Source organism: Myotis myotis, unplaced genomic scaffold, assembly GCF_014108235.1.
Source record: "Myotis myotis isolate mMyoMyo1 unplaced genomic scaffold, mMyoMyo1.p scaffold_m19_p_54, whole genome shotgun sequence".
Lineage (NCBI taxonomy): Eukaryota > Metazoa > Chordata > Mammalia > Chiroptera > Vespertilionidae > Myotis > Myotis myotis.
Genome location: NW_023416362.1, coordinates 166438 through 190984, shown reverse-complemented (window position 1 = coordinate 190984; position 24547 = coordinate 166438). Strand labels below are relative to the sequence as shown.

The 24547-nt window shown below is 51.5% G+C and overlaps 2 protein-coding genes and 1 pseudogene across 4 annotated transcripts; 1 reads left to right on the top strand and 2 right to left on the bottom strand.

The window, feature by feature from the left end:
• Positions 1 to 207: 207 nt before the first annotated feature.
• SYCE3 (synaptonemal complex central element protein 3) lies at positions 208 to 10812 on the bottom strand. The gene is made up of 2 exons (XM_036311358.1): positions 10634 to 10812; positions 208 to 459 (listed from the first exon to the last, which is right to left on the bottom strand). The coding sequence occupies exons 1-2, from the start codon at positions 10740 to 10742 to the stop codon at positions 302 to 304; spliced, it is 267 nt and encodes an 88-aa protein (XP_036167251.1). The 5' UTR covers positions 10743 to 10812; the 3' UTR covers positions 208 to 301.
• LOC118657402 lies at positions 6640 to 9151 on the top strand (annotated as a pseudogene).
• A 5032-nt stretch (positions 10813 to 15844) lies between the features above and the next one.
• CPT1B (carnitine palmitoyltransferase 1B) lies at positions 15845 to 24504 on the bottom strand. 3 transcript variants are annotated; one of them, XM_036311344.1, is made up of 19 exons: positions 24025 to 24504; positions 23440 to 23599; positions 22923 to 23062; positions 22438 to 22615; positions 22119 to 22220; positions 21826 to 21963; positions 21653 to 21730; positions 20493 to 20600; positions 20336 to 20420; positions 19552 to 19747; positions 18986 to 19171; positions 18809 to 18914; positions 18604 to 18720; positions 18155 to 18319; positions 17944 to 18078; positions 17712 to 17864; positions 17095 to 17208; positions 16520 to 16612; positions 15845 to 16379 (listed from the first exon to the last, which is right to left on the bottom strand). In XM_036311344.1, the coding sequence occupies exons 2-19, from the start codon at positions 23578 to 23580 to the stop codon at positions 16296 to 16298; spliced, it is 2319 nt and encodes a 772-aa protein (XP_036167237.1). In that variant the 5' UTR covers positions 23581 to 23599; positions 24025 to 24504; the 3' UTR covers positions 15845 to 16295. The 3 variants fall into 3 exon arrangements, with proteins under 3 accessions (XP_036167237.1, XP_036167238.1, XP_036167239.1); XM_036311345.1 differs by lacking the exon at positions 24025 to 24504 and adding an exon at positions 23795 to 24016; XM_036311346.1 differs by lacking the exons at positions 15845 to 16379; positions 16520 to 16612 and having other exon boundaries at positions 17171 to 17305.
• Between the last annotated feature and the right edge of the window lie 43 nt (positions 24505 to 24547).

Sequence of the window (24547 nt, the reverse complement as noted above, 5' to 3'; positions counted from 1 at the left end):
CCCTGGCTGGCCCTTTTTGCTTTTTATTCTATGCTTGTCACTACATATGCTTCATTCATTGGCAGCATCTGCATCTTCCACTCCTCACATTTTGTTCACAAGGTTTCACATGGAACTGGGGGGGGGGGGCAGAAAGGAGTCCTCAGGATGTGCTTGAAAATAAGTTTATTGAGAAACAGGTGCAATGCATGCAGCTGTGTGTTTGGGTCACTGTTTCTTTGCCAGGCAGAGAAGGCTCCACCCGCTGTGGCTCTGCACACAGACAGGCCCAGCGTGGTGGCTGCAGGGTGGGGTCGGGGGCCTACTGCGTGCGCTTGGTCTCACTGAGCAGCTCTTGCCAGTTCTTCTCCATCTCTTCCTTGCAGTTGAGGAAGGCGTCCTCCAGCCGGCGCATGGACTCTGCCAGGGCGGGGTTGGTGCGTATCACCACCATGTCGTAGGCCATCCATGTGGCTTGCACTGCAACAACCAGACAGGCCTGGTCAGGCCCCAGGATGGGGCTGTGGTGCCGGAGCACCCCAGGGACCATACCAGGCTGAGTGATCCAACTATTCTAAGGAGAGAAAGGTGGGCAGCCACTTGATACAGGGCCCACAACCTCCCACCCCCACCCCCCTGATTAAAACTACTCCCTTCACAGAGCAGTAATGAAACTTCCCTAATCTCACACAAGTCTTAACTTCTGGATATATCAGCCATGACACTAAAAGGCTGCAGGCCAGTCTGATATGAAATGCTAGGAAAAATGAGAGCAAACAAAGACCGTTACCTAGCCACAGTTCACAGCTAGTGGCTGAAGGGTGACCCTTAAGAAGTCTTAACACCCACCAAGCTCACAGGCTCAGGTATGGCTGACCACTCCCACTCCTGCAAGGTCCTGAGTCTCATGTTACCTCATGCTCAGTGGCCTGAATGCCTGTCCACCTCCACCCAGGCATCTCTGTGCTTTAATTAAAAGGCCAGTCCAGAGCTTCTCCTTCTGGGAAGGTTTGCTGCACCCCACATTAGGTGTCCTCTGGTGCTCACACTACACTGACCGACTTCCTTGCCCTTTCCCTTTAAGAGCAACTTGAGGGCAGTGTCCCCGGGCCTACAGGTGAACATGTGCTGCTTGTACAGAAACTCCGCCCCCTTTTCTCTGTAGTACCCACCCCATTAGTATGGCTCTGCCCTCGAGAACTACAAAGAACGAGGGTCCTAGCCCTTCTGCATGACAGGAAGAATTGTTAGAAAAGGTGTGCGCAGTATCTCAACAGACAGAGGGCTATGACTGTACAGCAAGTGCAGGAATTCTTGAACTTTCGGAAGCATGGGAGTTCCTTGGGACACCTGTTAAGATGTAGACTGCTGGCCCCTCCTACAACTCAAAGGTTCTATCTAGCAAGTTGGGAATGGTGCCCAGGGACCTGCATCTTAACAAGCATCTGGATAATTTTGGTGTTTGGGGAGGCTGCTGACCATTCTTTCAGACCAACTGGACAGCAGGTGGAACATGAACTGAGAGTCAGAGTTTTATTCCAACTCTCCACTTGCTGGCTGTGGAGCCTACAAGCGACTTAAACTTGTTCACCTCAGCCTTCTCATCTGTAAGGGTCTGACAACGTCCCAATCTCATGGCTCCCCTTGAAGATTAAGTAAACTGCCTAGCACATTTTATGTGCTCAAGAAAGAAGGAACTTTTACTATAAAATAAATAATTGAGGTAGTTAGGGCAAAGAGTTAGGGTAGGTAAGAAATTAAAATTCAAGATAAAAAAATGCTCACAGAAATGAATCTCATATAATCCTATAATGCAGCTGGAATTCCAGCTGAGTTTCCTAAGGCCAAAGCAGAAAAGGAAACATGCTCAGTTACAAGACTCAGTGACCATAAAATAAAAACAAACTCACTGTATAAGAATCTTTTATCCTAAGAAAAAAAAACTGTCCTATAGGTATATTTTATGAGAAGTGTAATGTAGTTGAAAATGCCCTTGATGACATCCTACTTTAAACACAAGGTATTCTTCCAGGACTATAATTGTAATCACAGGTGAAAGAAAGCTAGTGGCATAGCAACAAAGCACAGTTCAGAAAAGGCACTTCAGTGAGACTCCAAAACACAACAGCAAGTGCACAGCTCTCTTCTGATTTGATCCAAGAAAAAGTATATAGAATACATAGAACAGAACTCAATCACCAGAACACTCTCAAGCAATATATGTCTCAAGTTTTCATTCATTCAGTATTTATTGAGCACCTCCTTTATGCTGGCATTTTATCAGGCAGCCATGACAATAAAGCTGTACAGAGGATAGACACCCCCTACCCTCATGCAGTATCTATCTATACTAGTTGCAGTGGGAGGAGACAGATAAACATACAAGACAATTTCAAATTGTGAAAGGTGCTATGAAGGAAATAAGTAGTATGTGTTGTGATAGAGAAATGGGGTAGGAGGAGTCATATTACAAGTCAGGTAGTGAGGGCAGGCCCCCTCTGGGGTTTTTTGGTAAGGATTGTGCAGTAGCAAAGCCAAGGTCATAATCAGTGGTGGGGCCTGAACAGCAGGTATTCTGAGAGGCTAATCAGAACTTGCCTGTACACTTTGAAAACCCACTGGGTATGCCAGAACCGGTTTCGCTCAGTGGATAGAGCATTGGCCTGTGGACTCAAGGGTCCCAGGTTCGACTCCGGTCAAGGGCATGTACCTTGGTTGCGGGCACATCCCCAGTGGGGGGCGTGCAGGAGGCAGCTGATCGATGTTTCTCTCTCATCGATGTTTCTGGCTCTCTATCCCTCTCCCTTCCTCTCTGTAAAAAATCAATAAAATATATTAAAAAAAGAAAAAAAAAAAAGAAAGAAAACCCACTGGGTAAAGCCAAGGTCCTTGCACGGAAATTAAGAAACAATGGTCAAGTTGTATGCTGTGAACTCCGAGGACCAAGAACTGCTCCTGGTGGCTACCTGGGCAAAAAAAAAAAAAAAAAAAAAAAAAAAAAAAAGCAGAGCCTAGCAGCCATTTCTGCATAGAATTCTGCATAGAAGGGTTCTCAAGTCAAGGAGAAGCCTCTGCACTGAACTGCCTGCCTGCCTGCATGGTATTGCTGCTAGCTGAACCAGCCCTTATAAAGGAGTTCCTGGAATCCTATTTCAACCATTAGGACTGAGGCTTTCCCAATCCAATCAGAGCTGTGCAGCTCAGACCAATTGGAGCAGCTCTATTCTGACCAATCAGAGACGAGGGGCTGGGACTTCTGTCTATATAAGCCAGCTCCCAGCCTACCAAAGACTGCCCCTGAACACCACCTCACTGCAGAGCTTCCTTGCTGAAGAGAGGCCTGGCCCAGGGCAGCTGTGACGCAGTCTGTGGAGCTGTTCCACAGCAGTACTGTGTTCATAGTCACGCTGTATTACCCTGCAGCTGTTTGCACCAAAGAAAGTTTCCTTCTTCACTCCAAATTGGGGATTCCTGTTAGCGTTTGAATTGGCACCAATGACCACTGGTGGACAGCACCTAGATGCAGAATTTAGTAAAGGATGAGGATAGTGTCCCAAAAATCTGTTTAGGAGAGAGGAGAACTAACTAGTGATACAGTAAGTGGATTTGCTTTGGGAGTCTGGAAAGTAGAATTGGAAGACAGAGAGCACAGGGAATGAGATAAGAGGGCTAGCTGACCAGGAAATGGGATGATGACAAGCCTGGAGGTCACAGGCCACAAGCTAATTCAAATAATTGGCAAAACAGACCAAGCAACGTTTTAAAATGTAAATGGGTGAAATTCTACCAAATTTTTAAAGAACAGTTAATGCTTATCTAATACAAGTAATTCAAAAAATTAGGAAAAGAAGGAAGACTAATAATCTCACTATATGGGCTGGTGTAATTTTTTAAGAAAAGCGTTTCCTAGTGGCATTCCACTTATATAGCAGAAAAATTGAGAATAGAGATAAGAAAAAATCCTATATAATAAAAGCTTAATATGCTAAGTGTTTGACTGTTTATTCGACCGTTCAACCAGTCGCTATGATGTGCACTAACCACCAGGGGGCAGAGGCTCTGACTGGTAGGTTAGCTTGCTGCTGGGGTCCAGCCGATCAGGACTGGACGAGAGAGGCTGGACACTCCCTGGAGCCACCCTCCTGCGATCCCTCCCTGGCCTCTAAAATATTTCTTCTAATTAATTTCCTTTCAATGTGCACGAATCCATGCACTGGGCCTCTAGTAAATACGTAATTTTCTCTAAGCTGGTTTATTCCAAAACCAAAGACAACATGAGAAAAATTATAGGCCTACCTCACATGAATATAGATGTGAAATCCTAAATATAACATGAGCTAATGAAATCTAACAGTGTACTAAGATATTATGTTATGATTAAGCAGGATTTGTGAAAGAAATTCAAGGATGCTTAAATATCAGAAATTCAATCACTATAATTAACCACATTTATAAAAAGAGGGAAATAATAGAAATATCTCAATGCAAAAAAGGCAGGTAATAAAGTTTAATAATACCTATTTGTGATTTTAAACAATCAAAACTCTAACAAATTAGGAAGAGAAGGAGACATCTTTAACTTACTAAAGGTGATATACCAAAAACTTATGGCAAACTCATACGTAATGGAGAAACTGTGGATACATTCCCTATAAGACTGGTATCAAACAAGGGTGCTTCTACTAATATTACTGTTATTGGATATGCTGGTAAATGGAATAGAAAAAAACGAAATAAATGGTGTAAGGATTGGAAGGTAAAACTATCAGTATTTATAAATTATAAAAATGTATCCTATATAATAAAAGCCTAATATGCAAATTGTCCCCTCAATTGGGAGTTCAACTGGGAGTTTGACCAAAGATGAGGCCAACTGGCCAACCATCCATGGCCCCTCCCCGGCTAGTGGTGGTGGCAGGCAGCCGGGGCAAGGGTGGCCCCGGCCGGCAGCCGGCAGCCGGCAGCCGGTAGCTGGCAGCCAGCAGCGGCTAAGGACCCTAACCATGCATGAAATTTCGTGCACTGTGTCTCTAGTGTGAAAAAATAAAGATTTAAAAACTAAGTCAATCTTAAAAAATAAAAGTTAAAAGGGGGAATATGCCCTATTAGATATCAAGACAACTTATAAATTCCTATTTTAAAAATAGTGTGGTACAGACAAATAGACCAATGGAAGAAAAAAGTAAGCTCAGAGATAGACCTAAGTATATATGGGAATTTAGCACATGATGAAATAACACACACACACACAAAATCAATGAAAAAAGGATAGTGTACTCCAGATATACTAAAGATATAAGTATGAAAGGTACAAATAACATTTATAGATCAAAATTTAGCAGGTGTAGGGACTTCTTAAAAACCACAAACCATAAGGCAAAATTTGGTGGATTTATTTTTATAAAATTTTTAAAACTAAGGACAATATGGACAGAGTTTTCATAAAAATGGTAGAATATAAGAAATTTACAGTGCATAAAGCTGATAATGGGTTAATATCAAGAATATATAAGAAACGACTTCAAATTGATAAGACAGGAAATTCAATAATTAAAAAAAAAACCCTGGAAAATAACAAGTATTAGCAAGGAAGTGGAGAAATCTTGTATACTGCTGGAGGGATTATGAAATGGTGCACCATTGTGTAAAACAGTTTGACATTCCTTAGAAAGCTAAACATACAATTACCATATGACCTAGCAATTCTACTCCTAGGTAATACACCAAACAATTGCAAACCAGGTACTCAAAACAAATACTTGTACACATGTGTTCATAGCAGCACTATTCACAATAGCTAAAAGGTGGACATATCCATCAATGGATGAATGAATAATTAAAAATATGACATTCATACAATGGAATATTATTCGTGGATATAAAGGAGTAAAGTACTAATACATGCTAAAATAGAAATGAACCTCGAAAATGTTACACTAAGTCAAAGAAGCCAGAAACAAAGTGTCACATACTATTATATGAATCATTTATATGAAGTATCCAAAATAGGTAAATTCATAGAAAGTAAAAACAGACTGGTGGTTGCCAGGGGCCAAGGATAGAGAGGTATGAGAACGACCACTTAATGGGTACAGAGCATCCTTTATGGGTGATGAAAATGTTTTGGAACCAGACAGAGTTGGTGGCTGCATAACATTGTGAATATATTAAATTTCATCAAATTTATACTTAAACAGGTTAATTTTATGTTATGTACATTTCACCTTAATAAAAAATTATTTAAATTTAAGCTGTAGATACTACTAGTATAATTATCTTTACTTTTCAGAAGTGGAATTAGCCAGATTACACAACTAATAAGTGGCACAGGCAGCATTTGACCCAGGTAATCAAGCACCAGTGTCCATATTTTTAAGTATTTACGGTATACTATTTCTTATGTTCCATAAGAGGAAACCCAAAAGACTAACAAGCATATGAGAAGAGTCTGGAATTCATCAGAGAAATAAAAATGAAAACACTCAGCTATCATTTTACACGCATTATACTGGCAAAATTAGAAAGCTGGATAATATCAAGTGTTTGTGAGCTTGTGGTATCTAAGAACCCCTAGGCACTGCTGGTGGAAGTAAGTTCTGAATCAGACATTCTGTGAGGTTATCTGGTAGTGTCCCCTAAAAGTATTGATCCATGGGCATGATGTATGAAGATGTTCACTGCAGTACTGTTTTTGGTGATGAAGAGTTGTAGGCAATCTAAGTGTCCATCATTAGGATGAATGGAGAAGCAAAAAGTAGTAGCTCTCCATGGGATATTATAGTGCAGTTAAAAGTAGTAAATAAGATGTACACATGGATACCAGAAAAGGTCTTCATAATATAGTCTTGAGATTAAAAAGTAAGATACAAGCTATAGGGAGAACTAAGTGTGGAAAGACCATGTTAGAATTGGTCTCTTTACCATAAGGTTTTAATTTTGATTTTTTCTTTATGGCAAGGGTGAGGCTACTGCCAGGACTCTATCTTTTCCCTGGGCTCTTAGATTAAAGTCATGCCCAAGTTCAAATAATGAAGAAGAAAGCGGAAAGCAAACAATTTTTTTTTAAAGCAGCCTCTCACAACTAATAAGCAACTTATTAGTTGTGTCCAAGCTAATTGCAACCTCCCTACCCTGCCACCCTCACCTGAAAGAGTGGTTATTCCTTCAACAGATACACACACTCCTTAGCAGAAGCTGGCTGAGATCATCCTGGAATTTCAAATTTCCCAATTTCAAAGATGCAGTAAAACACTGGACAAATAGACGATGGTCTATATACAAATGGTGCTAAAACTGCATAGCCCAGAGTTTAGAAGTATTGAAAGATACCATCTTTCCATCCCATTTAGCCACTGAGAACTTCATAGTCTTAAACAACAGTTTTGCATTTTGGAAAGTGAATTATTCCTAATATATGGTGACAGGAGAAGATTTCACTTTGGGTGGTGGGCACATGGTGCAATATATAGATCTTTTAACATAGAAACCCACACCTGAAACCTATATGATCATGTTGACCAATGTCACCCCAATACATTGAATTTTTTAAAAAAAGGAAAAGTGAATTATGCTGGCTTCAGGAAGTACTGAAGACTGTCTCGGGAAATTCTTCCTGTACAACCTGTGGTCAAACATGCCACATGAGTGGTAAACCTACAAATGTGCCCGCCAGTGCTCTGACAACCTCTGGAGAATCCTGAGCCGTACGCCCTCCCTTGCCGCCACAGTCACCTGACCATCTTTCTTCTCCTTCATCACCACCTGCACCCTCTCCGCCCCCTTCTCTGCCTCTACCTCCACCACCAATAGCACCTTTGCTGCTCAGAAAATCCAATCTCACGAAAGCACTACAGGCTGGACCATAAAAAAAGATGGATCCATGCAGATAACAAAGATCTACTGACTGTGAAATAAAGAAAACAGAGTTTGATGAAAGGGTGAAGCTTGTACCATCACCAAAGACACAGAATCCACTAGTTACTGTCTCTGATCTGCACTGTGTTACCCTGAAGCACAGATTCAAAGTGTTACCAACTTGAGTTACAAATGTCTTAATTATTCCTGTAAAAGTCAAATTGATCTGTGGAAGCTACTTAGAAAAGTCTATGTAGAGAGGAGCCCAGGTGGGACCCCACTTACCAATAAAGGAGATATGGAAACAGAAATTATATTGACCTCACAAATGCTCTGTTTAATGCCTCTCTTGCCTCCCCAGTTAGCTTCTCCTTTTTCTCTGCTCCCTTCCAAGTGCTCAATGTATGCCATTAGCATTTGCCAGATTATGATTTTATATATAAAATTGTGTTTTAAGTTTAATTTATATGTTTAAATTATATTTATTTATCTTGATGTCTATTTCTGGCTTTTATCCACTTCACTAATGAAGGAGCATCTCTTCAACTTTTTATTCCTAGAATAGCACATGGTAGATGCTCAGCAAATGCTGTTAAATAAGAGAATATTTAATTAGACTGAAGGAATTACTACATAGCTTATAGTAGAAAATGAATTCTACAACTTTTTAAAAAGGTAGTTTTAAAAAATATAAGAAATTTTCAAGTACACAGGCAAAAATATTACAAACATTTCTAAGTAGAAATTTTCTATAGGCTGTTGTAATAAATGGAGATTATTTTCAAACAAATAATGCCTTTAAAAATAGTTTGTTTTCATTTGAATAGAGTATGCATGATTTCTAAAATTTATTTTACATTATGCTTTTCTCTAGCAAAACTTAGGCTCACAAATTATAAGAATTATACATATTCTGAATTAGTAAAGAACAAATCAAAGAAATTATAATGGTATTACTACCACTGCTGGTTACCACTTAGTGGAAACATCTATATATATAAAACCATAATATGCAAATAGACCAAATGGCAGACCAACCGAACAACTGGTCACTATGATGTGCATTGATTATCAGGGGGTGCATGCAGAACATGACAGGCGTCGGCTGCGGCAGGATGGTGGAGCAAGTGAGTGGGGGTGCCAGACTAAGGTGGGGTGCCAGTCGCTGTCATTGGGGTGAGCCTTTGGTGGTTACTGAAAATTCTTTGCTCCCCCATGCCACGGTCCTGGCTGGCCCTCGTACCTGCTGCCAGTGCCAGCCCCACTCATATCTGCAGCTGCACTGGAGCTGCTGCTTGCAACCACTGCCAGTGCCTAGCGCCAACCCCGATCGCTCAGCACCATCAGTGGATGCAAGTGGCGGCTGCTGGCCCAATCACCTGAGGTCTTCTCCACCTCCCCCTGCTCCTGAGGGGCAATAGGGACAGCAGCTGCCACTGGCACCCACTGATGGTGCCAACCCTGCTCACACCCGCTGCTGGCGCTGGTCCCAATCGCTCCACACTGTCAGCGGGTGTGAGCAGGCTGGTGCCATCAGTGGGAGCAGTGGGAGCGGGTCTGCGACAGGAGGGGTTGGGCGGGAGTGTGGAGGATGGGCCAAGACCCACCCCTGTGCCCACCTCAGCCTAACGGCCCACAGTTCCTTACAAGGTGCACGAATTCGTGCACTGAACCCCTAGTGTTGAATAAAATAACAGACTAATATTTTTTATAAAAATTGAAACATTTGTTCAACTCTATTGCTGCTTTATTCCACTGAGCTGTACCTCTCATCAGCATCTTACCACTCTTAGCACTTTTACTCTGAACTCTTTATTTAGATGATTCACGGCATTTTACCAGGCAATTTTGTTCACACATGTTATGTTAATACTAGAGGCCCAGTGCACAAAATTCATGCATGGGGGAGTGTGTCCCTCAGCTCAGCCTGCACCCTCTCCAATCTGGGACCCCTCAAGGGATGTCCGACTGCTGGTTTAGGCCCGATCCCGGACATCCCTCTCACAATCCAGGGCTGCTGGCTCCCAACCGCTTGCCTGCCTGCCTGCCTGACTGCCCCAACCACTCCCCTGCCAGCCTGATTGACGCCTAACTGCTCCCCTGCTGGCCTGATTGCCCCTAACTGCCCTCCCCTGCCGGCCTGGTCGCTCCTAACTGCCCTCCCCTGCTGGTCCGGTCACCCCTAACTGCCCTCCCTTGCCAGCCTGGTCGCCCCCAACTGCCCTCCCCTGCAGGCCTGGTTCCCTCAAACTTCCCTCCCCTGCAGGGCTGGTCCCCCCCAATTGCCCTCCTCTGCCAGCTTGGTCACCCCTAACTGCCCTCCCCTGCAGGCCTGATCGCCCCCAACTGCCCTCCCTTTCAGGCGTGGTCCCTCCCAACTGCCCTCCCCAGCTGGCCTGATCACCCACAACTGCCCTCCCCTGCTGGCCATCTTGTGTGTTGGGGTGATGGTCAATTTGCATATTACTCTTTTATTAGATAGGATCATTTGTCATTTGCTGAATACTTGAGTTTAGGTCTGGTACTGTGTGTGTGCCTAGTTATTATTTCTGCTCTCAAAAAGATAACAGTCCAATTGCAGTATTAGATGCAAACACATAAAATAACTAGAAAATAATTCAAGGCACCATTCAGTGGAAAGTGTCAATTTCTGTGGCACAATTGTTACATGGTATAGAAGTTGAGAGGTGGTCAGGGAAGGGCTTAGTAAGAAGGCACTTGATTTGAGCTTGAAAGTATAGGGAGGATGTGAGCTACTGGAAAGAAGGGCCAAGGCACCCTGCCTGGGAAAACAGCCTACCTGAGATTTTCTCCATTTCTTCCAATATCTTTTCCAAGTCTTTATTCAGGTCGGACAGCATTTTCAGCATGTTGTCGCAGTTTCTTTCCCCAGGGTCAGATTCAGCCATCTAAAGAAGATGCAGTGAGACAGACTGGAGTGAGGGGTGAAGTGTGAGGAGACTGGGGTGAGGGGTGAGGAGTGAGGAGACTGGAGTGAGGGGTGAGGAGTGAGGAGACTGGGGTGAGGGGTGAAGGGTGAGGAGACTGGGGTGAGGGGTGAGGAGTGAGGAGACTGGGGTGAGGGGTGAGGAGTGAGGAGACTGGGGTGAGGGGTGAGGAGACTGGGGTGAGGGGTCAGGTGAGGAGACTGGGGTGAGGGGTGAGGAGTGAGGAGACTGGAGTGAGCAGTGAGGGGTGAGGAGACTGGAATGAGGGGTGAGGAGTGAGGAGACTGGAATGAGGGGTGAGGAGTGAGGAGACTGGGGTGAGGGGTGAGGAGACTGGGGTGAAGGGTGAGGAGACTGGGGTGAGGGGTGATGAGACTGGGGTGAGGGGTCAGATGAGGAGACTAGGATGAGGGGTGAGGGGTGAGGAGACTGGGGTGAGGGGTGAGGGGACTGGGTGGGCTGTGGAGGTGAGGGGTGACGGCCCCTTGATGCGGGGGTTCTGCCGGTCCGAAGGGTGGCCCGGCACAAGGGCGTCAGAGCCACTCACGTCCTGCTCCGCCAGGGCACAGGTTCTGTCAGCTCCGCCAAGGCGTTGCACCAGGGCCAGGGGCCTGAGGAGGCGCTTCCGGAAGACCCGCCCCTTTCCGTTACCAGGCCCGCCCCCCGGAGCTGGCCTCTTGTTCTCATTGGCTAATATTCTGGAGAGGAAGGGGCGGGGCCTCCAGCACATGGCTGCGCCCACCGGGCTGCTCCCGAGTTCCAGCCTCGAGGTCTCATTGGCTGTGTCCAGAGTCGAAGGGGCGGGGCCCCCGGAGGCTGGTCCCTGGGCGCGGGAGTCTTGCAGGCTCCGGGGGAGGAGGGGCTAAGGTGGGGGCGTAGAGCTGGACGGGGAGGGCGCTCCCTGTTCTGATAGTTGCGTTCCGCCTCTTGGCTTTTTGAGGGTAAGATCGTGCGCGGCCCTGTTCGCTGGACCGCTGTGTCGGCGGTGTCCAGGCAGCACTTGGCACAGCAGGCGCTAATAAACATCTGTTCAACGAATAGCTGGATGCCTGAATATTGACAGTCTTCACAACTACCACATCGTCATTGTTGCATCTGTCTTAACAGAAGAGGAAGCCGAGGCTCGGGGAGATGAGGCAGGCAGGGCCCAGGTACTAGTACACGCAGCTGAGCGTGCAAAGCCTCCAAACCAGGTCTGCGAGGTGCCGCTGGCCTCCTGGCGGTAGGAGCACAAACCACCAAGCAGGGACCGGGGAGAGAGAGGCCCCGCCTGCCCTTCGAGAGGCTGCGCATAGGGCTGTGGTCGGGAGGAGGCCAGAGAGACTGCTCGGGCCTCGGTAAGCCAGTCCAGGGAGCTCAGTCTTTAGACGGGGATGGACACCTTAGAAGGGTGGTAGGCAGAGCGGTGACATGGTGAAGAGGCCTCTCGGGCTGCTGGAGGGAGGCTAGAGAGGGAGTTGGCTGTTGCTGATGTTTGGATGAGTAATGATGGAGATGTGGACAGGGCAGGTGGTGGTCACGGTGGAAGGAAGTAAAGCCATTTAGAAAGTACACTTGATGGTTTGTAATGTGGCAAGTTCAGAAGGAAGGAAGGAATTGGTTACTGGTTAGAGGGTGATGCCACTGGCTGAGATGGGGAAGTGGGGGAGAGAAGCCCATTTGGAAGATAGTTAGCCTCGTAAACAGCTTGTGTTTGAAATTCCTAAACTGGGACCCACTGAGTTTTCTCTCAGGAATTCCGATCCTTAGCAGACTGATTGCAGAGCAGAAAAAACAACTAGAGTTGAGCTAGATCGCCTGGGCACAGAATGAGTCCTTGCCTATCTATTGAGGAGTCTGCTGCCTGGGCCGTACACCCTCCCTCAAGCTGCCACCTTCCTGTCCCTTCCCACCTGTGAGCCACCCTGCATACTTCCTTCACTCCGCCATTTACTTAGACTGCCCAGAAAAACATGAATCAGGAATAACGCAATGAAGGCGGCTTCAGGAGAAGTTTACCAGGCTGAGGAAGGGCACAGGATTCTGGGCAGACAGTTCAGTGAAGGAAAGGCCAACTTTAGTGGAGAATGTGCTGGGCTCAGGGTTCTTGGGGAGTGACAGGGGAGACTCAGAGATCAGTTGAGCTGGGATGTGAGGGGCCTGGAGTACCCTGCCCAGCAGAGGGAGGTGGACTGTCTCAAACACCCTGTAGAACCCAGGCCCAGAATGGGCTCTCAGGATGCCCAGAGATGCCAGTCTGACCTGCCCATGCCCTTGTGCTTCTGAAACTGGTAACTGTTCACCAAATGTTTCCTTTATATCCCAGGCACACAGTTAGACTGTATTTCCCAGCCTCCCTTGCAATGTGAGTCCTGGTTAGAGGGATGTAGATGGAAGTGCTTTGTGTCACCCAGGCCAGGTCCATAAAAGCCTCCCATGAGTGATCCTCTGTCTTGCCCTATGTCCCTGCTAGAGGCTGAGCCCAAGGCGACTTGGGAGTGACCCGAGGAAGTCCGGGAGGGCTGCCAGCACATGCCTTTGAATAATGTCTGGAGCAGAGTCTGTCTCAGCCAACTGAGCAGGAATTAAACTTCTATTGAGATTTCAGGGTGTATCTGTTGTGACTAACCCTAACTAGTACAGATCTGCAAAACCATGGGTCACAAGGAGCTTGTTTGGGTCTGATGGGTGCTCACCAGAGGTTTATACCCTAGTTGTGCACAGTGGTTTCTCTTACTTTAACCCAGAACAGGTCAGATAACTTTGGCTGAATTTTACCATTAATTAAAAGCCAGCTGATAAAAACTCTGCTCACTGCTGCTCTCCCAGGGCTGGGCAAGCTGATGTGCCCAGAAGCCCACCCAAATGGACATTTCCCCAGGGTAGTTACACAGGCACCAGAAAGGCAGAGGTCTGGGAAGAAAGCTCTGCTATGGAAGGTAACATTTTCTGAGCACAGGTGTACTTTTATAAACCTCTCAAGGAGATTCCCAGGAGGTTAGGAGCCTCTGCCCTGGGGTCCTCCCATGCACTTTCAGGGTTTTAACTTCCTTCAAAGCTGTTACCAGGAGCCTAGATCTTAGCTTTTTAAAATATTTTATTTATTTTTAATCCTGACCTGAGGATATTTTTTCCATTGATTTTTAGAGAGAAAAATAAAAGGTAGGGAAGAGGAGGAGAGAGAGAAAGAGAGGGGGGGAAACATTGATGTGAGGGACCGGGGTTGGGATCAAACCTGCAACCGAGGTACATGCCCTTAACCAAGAATCGAGAGACCCTTTAGTCTTTGGGCCAACGCTCTAACCACTGGGAATAACTGGCCAGGGTGATTTCCTTAGCTTTTACTTTATTTTTCAAGAATCCATGAATATTTCCTTTTTAAAAATATATATTTATTGATTTTTTACAGAGAGGAAGGGAGAGGGATAGAGAGAAACATCGATGAGAGAGAAACATCCATCAGCTGCCTCCTGCACACCCCCTACTGGGGATGTGCCCGAAACCAAGGTACATGCCCTTGACCGGAATTGAACCCGGGACCCTTCAGTCCGAAGGCCAACGCTCTATCCGCTGAGCCAATATTTCTTATGGACATGTCAAATTCAACATTAAAGAAACCTCATTTAATCATCCAATTACCCAAAAGAGAAAACATGAATTATCTTCAATGTCACCCTATCAGATTTATCAGTTTTACCTTTGATGGTCTTGGCTTCCTGATCCTCAGTTCGTTTGAGTTCTGTCATTTCACCCAACCCTGCCGCCACCATGAGCAGCACCCTCTGAGAGTCCTTGCTTCTTATCCTTACTGCACCCCACTTTGTTCTAATATCCCCATTAGCCAGAGAAATTCCCATTAAAATTTAGGACTGATTATGTCACCTCTGCTCTAACCGCAGCGGCTTCCCCCATCATTCAAGGAAGCTGGAGTCCAGCCTACGAGCCCCTTGATTCCCCACTCCACCTGTCCCCTCCTGCTCTTCCCTCCCCGACTCCACCCCAGCCACAGCCTCCAGTATTGCCTCTCTATTGTAGCAGGCACCACCCACCTGGGAGCCCTGGCTCCTGCTGTCCCCGCAGCTAGGAATTTCTGCCCTACATGGCTCGTGCCCTCATCTCCTTGCCTTTGCCACTTGTCCCCCTCCCCCATTGCTCCCATCCCCTTACTTACTTTTCTCTTTAGCACTTATTACTCTCTGACTTGCTATGTAACTTATCCTTCTTGGTGACTGCCTTTCTCCTTACTAGACTAAGCCCCACAGGGAGGGGTACTTTCTGTATTTTGCTCACTGCTGTAGCTCAGTGCCTAGCACACTGTGGTACTCAGCAAGCACCTGCTACATGGATTATTCCAAAAGCCCCCTGCCAGCCACTCCATCCCCTGACCCATGCCTGCCTCACCTGGCGGTGAATCCCACGGGGGTAGGTGGTGCCTTGTTCACCACTGAATCCCCAGCACAGAGCCAAGTTGGTGGGGGGTGTTCCATAGACACTGGGTTCATCAGAGAAGGCCCAGGACTATAGCTAATTCACTGTGGGTTTTTAGCACCTACAGAATGCTGACATTTGGATTCACTCAAGCATGCAGCAATAGTAATGGAGTGCCTACTCATACTTGCTCTTTTTTATGTAATTTATGATTTTTTGAGAGAGAGAAACATCAATTTGTTTTTCCACTTATCTATCTACGCACTCATTGGTGGCTTCTTATATGTTCCCTAACCAGAGATACAACCCGTAACCTTGCTGTCCTGGGACAGCATCCTAACCAACGGAGCCACCCAGCCAGGGCTACTTGTACTTTCCATAAAAATTATTTTTTGTTTATTTTTAGTGTTGCTTTACTAGAGAAGCTGACCTGAGGGAAGCCGCATATGTTGCTGCAGACTATCCTGTGTGCCTCATGGGCATGACCCCCTGACCCCTGACCTCAGGCCTGGCTGCAGCACCGAGGGGAGGCCGAGGCCCCACGAGGATGTGCTCGAAGTCAGAGGGGTGCAGAGGGTTGTGGAGGCACGCCTGTGCAGAGGAAGCAGGCGGCCCCACTCCCCAGCAGACAAACAGAAGTGAACCCAGGGAACAGGTGAAAGTTCTGAAGCCATAATTTATTCCAAGTGCACATAGAGGGTGTGGACAGTGACCTCAGCAGAGATACACATTTCCAAGCATGTCAAAGCCGTTCAGTCTCCCAGCCTCAGCCCCTCCCTTGCCACCTCTCTGGCCTGAGCTGGGGCAGGGGAGAGCCTCCTAGTTCCCACACAAAACACAGGAACCCAAGGGCTCAGGGAGGATCCCACAGCCTTATCTTTATTAGTATCTAGCAAGAAAAAATCGAAAGTCCCTCCCTGCTCCAACCAACCCCACCTCCACCCAGTGGGTCCTCAGGGAGCAGTGTCTGCCTGGGGAACGCCCGCCGCCAGAGCTGTCCTTGAAGCCTGGGCACCTGTGCATGGCCACCCCTGGGGCCTGCCAGCTGACCACAGGCCCACTCCTCCACACGTGGGGACGGAAGGGCAGCCGGCACTTCCCCAGCCCTCAGCTGTCAGCCTTGGACACTTTGAAAAGATCAGCGATGTCCAGCAGAGCTTGGCGGATGTGGTTCCCAAAGCGCTGGGCGTTCTGTGGGAGCCAAGACTCAGACCCAGCTCCAGGCGAGTCCCTGCCCTCTGTCCCCACCAAAGAGGACTCTCCCTAGCCAGGCAGGGCCCAGGGTGGTGCCCCCCCCCCCCCTCAGGGCTGAGTGGGAGCAGGAGACTCACCGTCTCTGAGCTGGAGAACTTGCTGGAGATGTGGAAGAAGATGGTGTTCTCACCTGCGATCATGTAGGAAACCCCATAGCCGTCATCCGCCACCTGAGGCAGCACCGGGATGAAGAGGAGGTAAGCTAGACTGAGCACCCGAGGCCGAGCTGAGGCTGCCTGGGGATCCCCACAAGATTCCCAGGAGGGGCCCCACACCAGATGCTGCATTTTCACGTTTCCTGAGGTCAGGACCACACTTAGGAAACAGTGTGAAAACCAAGAGCTTCCTCCCCTCCCCCACCCCCCATCCAGGATCTCAGCTTCCCTCAGGAGGCTCCAGGTCACCGCCTCACTCCGGGGGTGTCTCTAGAACCCTGACTGACTAGCCCAGTGAGCGTCTCAGCGGGAGAGCTGTACGCAGAAGGGAAGCCGGCCTGGCGCGGTCCTGCTCCAGAGGGGTCCCCGGCACCTGTTTCCACGCAGGGCAGGGCCACGGCTGTGTTCCTGATCTGGTCTGACCTTGAGGCCCTGGAATCCCCACTGAAACCCCCAGGCCCCGTCCTATCCACTCATCCCCCTTCAAGGTCACTTACCGGGCCAAAGCCGCCACCAGCGCCCAGATGATTGGGGTACTTTTTTGGGTCAAACATGCCGATCTGGAATTGAGCAGTCTGGCTGGTGGAGAGGCGCCAGGGTTCAGAAAGCACCTGCAACGGGAGGCTGCAGCCTTCAGAGACCTGTGCTCAGTGCACACCTGCTGACAGTTGTTGTCTGAGCACCTGCATGAGCCAGGCACTGTCCTGGCTGAGAAAGCAGGAGGAACACGGTACAGGACCTCCCTGACCACTGCCCCACCCCCATCAGTTCTCACCATCACATCTGCACAAAACAGCTGCCTCACCCGCCCCTCTGCCTCCCCTCCTCCACCTGTTCCTCCATCGGTTCTGCCCTCCCCTCCTACTGTCTGGACGCTGGAGGTCCCTTCCACAGGAACGTGCTGCCAGCTTGATTCCCCTTAGTTTCTTCACTTTCCTCAGGGGCACCCGTCACCCCTGACATGCTACACGTTTGTCTGTCCATCCCCCTCACAACAACACCAACTCCATGCTCAGTGCCAGGACCACAGGCCTGGGAGGTGTGGAGCGGGAAGCCTGGCCCAACCCTCCAGGAGGCCTTGGGGACAGGGGACACACCCATCAACGGAACTGACCTCAGCCAGGAAAGGGGAGCTGACCCCCAGGTACTTGGAGACCACGTACAGGCAGAAGAGGTGCCTGTCGATGCCAGCCCCCGTCATGGCCAGGCGGTACAAGTTCTGGTGCTTCTCTGAGGCTTTCCGGAAGAGATTCTGGAGGTCTGCTTTCTGGGGGGCAGAAGGGAAGCAGTGAGCAGCCCTGATCCTCTAGGTAGCATGAGGCAGAGGCGGGGGGGTGTCACCTCACCGTGTGGGACCCCTGCACCATGGCCTTGACGAAGGCTGTGGACTCATTGGTGCAGGAACGAACAGTCTCGGTCCGTCCTTCCCGGAACAGTCTGGTCATCGAAGCTTCGTAGGTCAGGCAGAACTTGCCCTTGTCCTGGGAAACAAGGAGGGGTGAGCCTAGCAGGTTGCGCCCAGCGCTGCCTGCACGGTGCCAGCCCGAGGGCCCCTACCCGGAAGTGAGCCAGCTGCAGGGCGATCTGCACGAAGGCATCGGGACTGGTCCGGCACTTCTTGATGAGGCCTTTGCCAAAGGGGAAGAACTGGAAGCAGTACAGCTCCACGTCGTCGGCCAGCGCCTTGGCCACCTGGTAGGAGCTCTCAATGGCCGCCTGGCACTGCGGAGACATAGGAGGGTAAGGAGACTGTGCTGGGCGGTCTCAGGGCTCTCAACACATTCGGGGGGAGAGAGGTACTGACACGTGCCCCGTGAACAGCAGGCTCATCCCTCACAGCTTCTCTAACCACCACTGGCCCCGGATGTCCGTTCACCCTATGGCCAATCTGGACTGGAGAGCTCTGCCACACCCACTGGGGCTGGGCTGGAGGGGAGGGGGCCGCAGAGCATCCAAGTACTTGTCACTCTCCCATGCCTGTCCCCACTCCTTCTGGGCCTACGCACCCGCTCAGGAATGTCCCACTGCAGCCGCTGAGGCGGCGTCAGTGTGAGGTTTGGTTTGCCCACGCAGTGCCCAGTCTCCGTGTAGCCCAGGTGGAAGATGTCAGTGCCCAGAGCAAACTGCAGGGAGAAGGTCGGGCTCAGAGCTGTCCTCGGCCCCCGCTGTCCCCCACAGCCTGCCCCACAGGACTCCTCTCTGGCCTGTTACCTCCCAGAGGTGCCCCATGACAGGGGCGTCTGCCCACGAGTGTTCCGTGTTGAGGCCCAACTGGGCATTCTTGAAGGCCACAAGGGTGAAGGACTTGTCGAACCACCTGCGGGAACAGCAGATGCGGTGATGACAGAGGCTGAGGGAGGCTTGGTTGCAGCGGGGGCGGGGCTGTACCTGTTGTAGCAGTTGCCGTGCAGCAGGGCCTTGCCGTAGAGGCTGAGGCTGGCCTCGTTGTCGGGGTCATAGCTGTGAGACTCCTCGTCCAAGACCACAAAGAAGGCGGCGCGCTCAATGGCATCCAGAGCAGCCCTGTTCTTGCCGGAGCTGAAGAAGGTCTGGCGCGCCTGTGCCCACTCCGCTCTGGGGTGAGAGCAGGTGAGTGCAGGGCCAGTCGGGCCAGGGACGAGGGCACCACCCAGGACCTGGCTGGGCCTGGAGCTGAGCATGGTGGGCTGCCAGGCTGTCCCAGAAGGTGTCCCTGCCCCCTATACAACCCCCTCGCTGCCCCCCAGTTAGAGGTTATGGCAGCCACACCGCTGCCACTGCCACCAATGCCCTCACCACTGCGGGCGCAGTTTGCACAGGGGATGCTGTGCCTGGCGCGCCTCTTCCTCGGTCATGCCTCTGGCTCCAAGTCCTGGGGTGGGGCCACTCAGGCTGCAGACAGGGTACCACCCGCCCTGGACCTGGCTGTGGCTGGGCCAAGCCCCTCTCCCCAGGAAGACATGCCACTGGGATACCTTCCGCCGGCAGTGAGGGCTGCCAGCCGCTCCTCCCCGGGTTGGGGCGGGGAGGGGTCGTCCAGGATCCTCTGGAACTGCAGCTCCAGGTCCCGGGGCTTGAGCAGGCTGGAGCCCTCGTAGAGCCACACCTTGAAAAAGCGGCCCTTGTGGTAGACGGCCACGTGCCTGCTTTCGTTGAAGTGCTGCAGCACGTCTGTGACAGAGCCAGGGCGTGGGCAGGTAGCACCTCCCTGCTGGCAGCCCTGGGTGGGGCCCACCCGCCATGAGCCTTCCGTGGCCCATGTGGCTCCTGCTGAGCCAGGCCTCCGTCTGGGCCTCCCTCCCTCCCTCCCTCCACCAGGGCCTGTGCTGGCTGCTCCCATGCCTCTCGTTTATGCCAACAACAGCCCTCAGGGGCATTTCACAGAAGAGGAAACCAAGCTTGAGGAAACAGCACAGACTCCCAGTGTCAGAAGCGCAGGCTCTGCTCCTGCCCCTGCCAAACCCGCGAGCTGCCCTCCCTGTCAGTCAAGGGCAGCAGCACCCCTGCGGGTGCTCCTCACTCAGGAGGCCTGCCCTGCACGGGGGCCCCGCAGCGGGGACTCGGGGTCCCAGCACTAACGTCATGCCTGTAAGCAGCAGGCGGCTCGTTTTGGTAAAAAAACTGGCCATCTTGACAGTTACACCCCGAGACAGCGGGGGTGCTGGTGACAAGCAGGTGGCAGGACCTAGCCGTGGCGGCCCATAGCCGGGAGGGAAGGGGCTCTCCCTGACGGCCTCACCACAGACGCGGTGGCCATACCTGTCTCCTTGCCCGGGATCCGCGTGGTGTTGAACATCCTCTCCATCTGGTTGGAGCACATGGGCACGATGCCCAGTGCCATCACCTAGGAGGGAGGCACAGCATGGCTAAGACAAAGCCTCCTCTCCCTCCAGCCCTCGACCCCAACACAACTCACAGGCTTGATGTCCTCGCGGTCCAGCTTGCGGCGGTATGTGATCATGGCGTGAACGATGTTTCCCAGGCGGGCAGCCTGCACGTCCGTGTTCTTGATGAGCACAAAGTCCTGCGAGAGAGAGCCAAGGCTGCAGGGCAGGGGCAGCGTGACAGGTGTGCGGTGCCACCTGGTTTCCCTGCTCGTGGCCTGAGGGATCTTGTCCCTTTTCCCCAGTCCATCCTGTGCTCACTGTCAGGTGAACCTGCCAAAGATGAGATGCCCCCCTGACCCCGTCACTCCTTGGCCCCAGCTCTGACCTGAGCTGTTTTTCCATAACCTATTTGCTTGTGTTCTTTTTAGTTTGCCTTGAGAAAGGGGTTCCCACCACTAAAAACAAAACAAAACAAAACAAAACAAAACAAAAAATAAACAGCTTAAAACCTCAGGTACAGATGAGTTGTGTGTGAGTTTCTGGGAGGACAGGTGTGGGGAGGAAGGGAAGGACAGCATGCGACTCAGAATGAGCTGTGGCCTAGCCTGTGTGGCTCAGCGGTTGAGAATCATCCCATGCACCAAGAGGTCACAGGTTTGATTCCTGGTCAGGGCATGGGTTGCGGGCTCGATCCCCAGGAGGGGGTGTGCAGGAGGCAGCCTATTGATGTTGATGTTTCTCTCTCATCTAAGTTTCTATCTCTCTCCCTCTCCCTTCCTCTCTAAAACCAATAAAAACATATTTTTAGAAAGTGAGCTCTGGACAGTGGGAGAGCACTGAGGGCACATGGCTGTGTGCACAGGCCGGTGCTGGGGCGGGAAAAGGGCCAGACATGCAACATAGGGGCCAATGTGGCCTCCCAAGTGCTGAGAGCATCAGCTCTGGATCCACAGATGTCACGCAAGCCTGTCCAAGGGACTCCCTGGTAATGGCACCACGGCCAGGAGGCCACTGAGGGAACCCAGGAAGGAAGTGACAGCACCTGGGCTGGACAGCGAAGTGAGCCCGAGGGACCCTGCGAGGGGCTACTGGATTCTCTGGACCCTCAGTATCCCATCGCCCCTCAGTTGCTTCCTGACTATTCTCCGAGGGACTCCCCCATCTTCCCTTTCCTTCAGGCCTCACCCCAGAATCCCCCCTTGTCTGCGGAAAGGGCCACCAGGGCTCAGGACACGTGACTACCTCTTACCATCGCATAATAGTTGCTGTTCACCATGAGGGGGTTCCTGCCTCGAAGGTAGATGTATTCTTCCCACCAGTCACTCACCTGCGGGTGGGTTCGAGGTTAGGGCTGGGGTAGAGGGCAGGTTGCAGGCAGCCAGGATATGAAGGGGGTGAGGGTAAGCCCAGAAGGGGACTCACATAGTTAGTTGCCCACCACGACTTGAGTACCAGGTACTTCTGCAGCCTGGGGGCAGTCTTGTCCTGGAATTCCTTGGCTAGTATCTCCATGCGCTGATACTTCTTGTCATCCAACAAGGGCTGCACAGACTCCAGGTACTATCGAGCCAGGTTACTGTCAGTGTGGGGGCCAGATAGCAGTGGCTGCTTCTGTCCAACCCTGTTCTGACCCAGCCCCAAATCCACTCTTTGAAGGGGACAAGTCCCGAGTCCAGCCTACCCTGCCCACCATGATGCCTGACACCGGCCCTTACCCGCTGAATGGTGGCTTGCACGCTGGGCACGGGAAGCTTGGGCAGGGACGTCTGAAAGCTGTACAGCATGGGCCGCCCACTGGACAGAAGGCGGACACAGGCCTGGGGTGCAGAGCAGAGTGTGTCGGGCTGGGAGCCAGGGGACAGAATGGAAACAAACTAGCCAGCACCCGAGGAGCTGAGTCCCAAGCTCTCAGAACTAGGACAAACCCACGTGCAGGCACCGGTGCCCCCTGCCTGTCCCCTCCAGCTCAGGGCCCCAAAGGGGGTGCCCAGGTCTCAGACCAGATGCCTGAAGCCCTCCACCACTTCTGCTCACCGCCCAGACTTTGGTGCTGCGGCTGGTCTGGCCATGCATCTCAAACATCCACCCATGGTAGGAGAGCAGCAGCTTCAGGGTTTGGCGGAAGAAGAAGATGCCCACGATCCAGACCCCCGTGGAGAAGATGGCCATGCTGACCACTGCCCGTGTCTGTGGGGTCTGGTAGGGGACATACCTGTCGGAGGAGGGGAGAGGGGAAAGGGCTGCAGGGGGTGCACGGAGGCCAGCCTCAGGGGAATTCTAACCCTGCACCCTCCACTGCTGTGAACCATTTCAGGGGAGGCACCTTCCTGGGCACACTCACAACTAAGTGCAACACACACACACACACACACACACACACACAGACTAGGGACTGAGATGATGGTGGCCCAGGGGAGGGCTGCTCCTACAGCCTCTAGTTGCTATTGCCCTGTGCCTGCCCAGCTGAGGAACCCTGGCTTTGAGGCTCACCCAGCCTCTTTTGTGGCCTTGCTCCTCACCTCTCGGGGAGGTGTTTCTGGATGTAATAGACCAGGCCATTGGAGATGTCCACATTGCAGTAGGAAGAACCCACTGTTGCCATGACGACAGCCAGCCAGCTGGTAGGGCTGCCGGGATACACACCCCGAAGGATGCCATTCTGTGGAGCAGAAACAGTTATGCTTACCGGCAAGCAAGCACCTGTGAGGTCCTGGTCTTCGCCTGGGTTTTCTCCTTTGGTCACCTGCTGTGTTCTTACTACTTCACGCCTGGTTCTCCCCTCCTCCACACCCCCATACCTGCAGCACCCAGTTACTCAGCGCCTGATGCCACTTCTTGCACACCTGTCTCCCCTCCACACCTTGAGCACACCTCTGGTTTCTGCACTGTTGGAGCCTGTTCCTCAGCAGAACTGCCAGCCAAGCTTGGGGTGGGGGACCTTGACTACAGAGCAGCAGCTGACACCTGGCCCCGCCTCTACAAGGCTCTGTTCTGCACCTGCTGGCAGGAATAGGCCAGACCACCACCTGGGCGCACCTTGATGCGAATCAGGCGTTTCTTCCAGGCGTTGATCTCAGTCAGGTAGAGGTGTTTCAGGGCCTCCCGGCTGAGCCGGAAGTCGAACCCATCTGGGGTCACAGTGAACTGGAAGGCCACAGCCTGGTGCGCTTCCGCCATCCTGGGGGTTGGCTGGCACCTGGGAGGGAGCAGAAAGGTGTTCGGGTGGGCTCAGGTCTGCCCCGCCCCCAGCCTGCCCCTGCCCCCACCGAGCTAGTGGCCGCCCAGCCAGCGGCGCAGGGCGCCGGACCCCGGCCTCCCAGCCCTGCCAACGGCCGGCCGGCTGGACGGTGGCAAACCCTCGCGCCCGCGTTCAGGGCAGGGCCCGCTGCACCGGCGCAGGAGTCAGGAAGAGGGTCAAGGCCTTGAAAACGTCAGGCTCCCGTAGGGCATTGAAGGGCGGCCTCGGGTGGAGGCGAGGTGCCCGGGGAAGCGTTGTCTTCCGGAGCGCGGTGGGGTCCGGGGCCCCCAGCCCCGACCGCAGGGGGCCCGGCGCGTCCTCGCCACCGCACTGCGCTCTGGGCCGCCTGGGGGGGACCCTGTGTTGCCCCCCACTCCACTCACAGCTCGGGCTCACTGCTGCCTGCGTGTGGGGCCGGTCGCTCTGGCCCGTGTCCCCGCGTCCTTCAGGCCGGCCACCCCGCCCCGCCCTCCCCGGAACCTGACACCCTCTCCCAAATTTGGGTTGAGAAAACAGATGCGGGGCGGCAACCAGAACCCTCCCCTCCATGGCGGAAATCGGGAGTGGGAGGGCAGCTTTCCGCAAGGTGAAGATTGCTCAAAGGTCTGGGGACCCGGCGGAGGGTGGGGGCGGGGCTCTGGGTCTCACGTGAGCGGGTGGCATTGGAGCTAAAAATAGTCGAATGTAGGGGAAAGGTCACCCGTGTCAGCCGTGCGGACTGTGTCCTGATCTCCAGGGCGCAGGGCTGAGCAGCCGCACCCAGGGCGCTCTTTGCACCATTACTCCGAGGATTTATCACTTCTAAGCTGGACCCAGAGCGAGGGAAAAGGGAGGGGCCTACAATCGGCAGAATGGACCCGGAACCACTTTCAAGCCCAGAGCACTGAACAGCCATGCTTTTCAGGA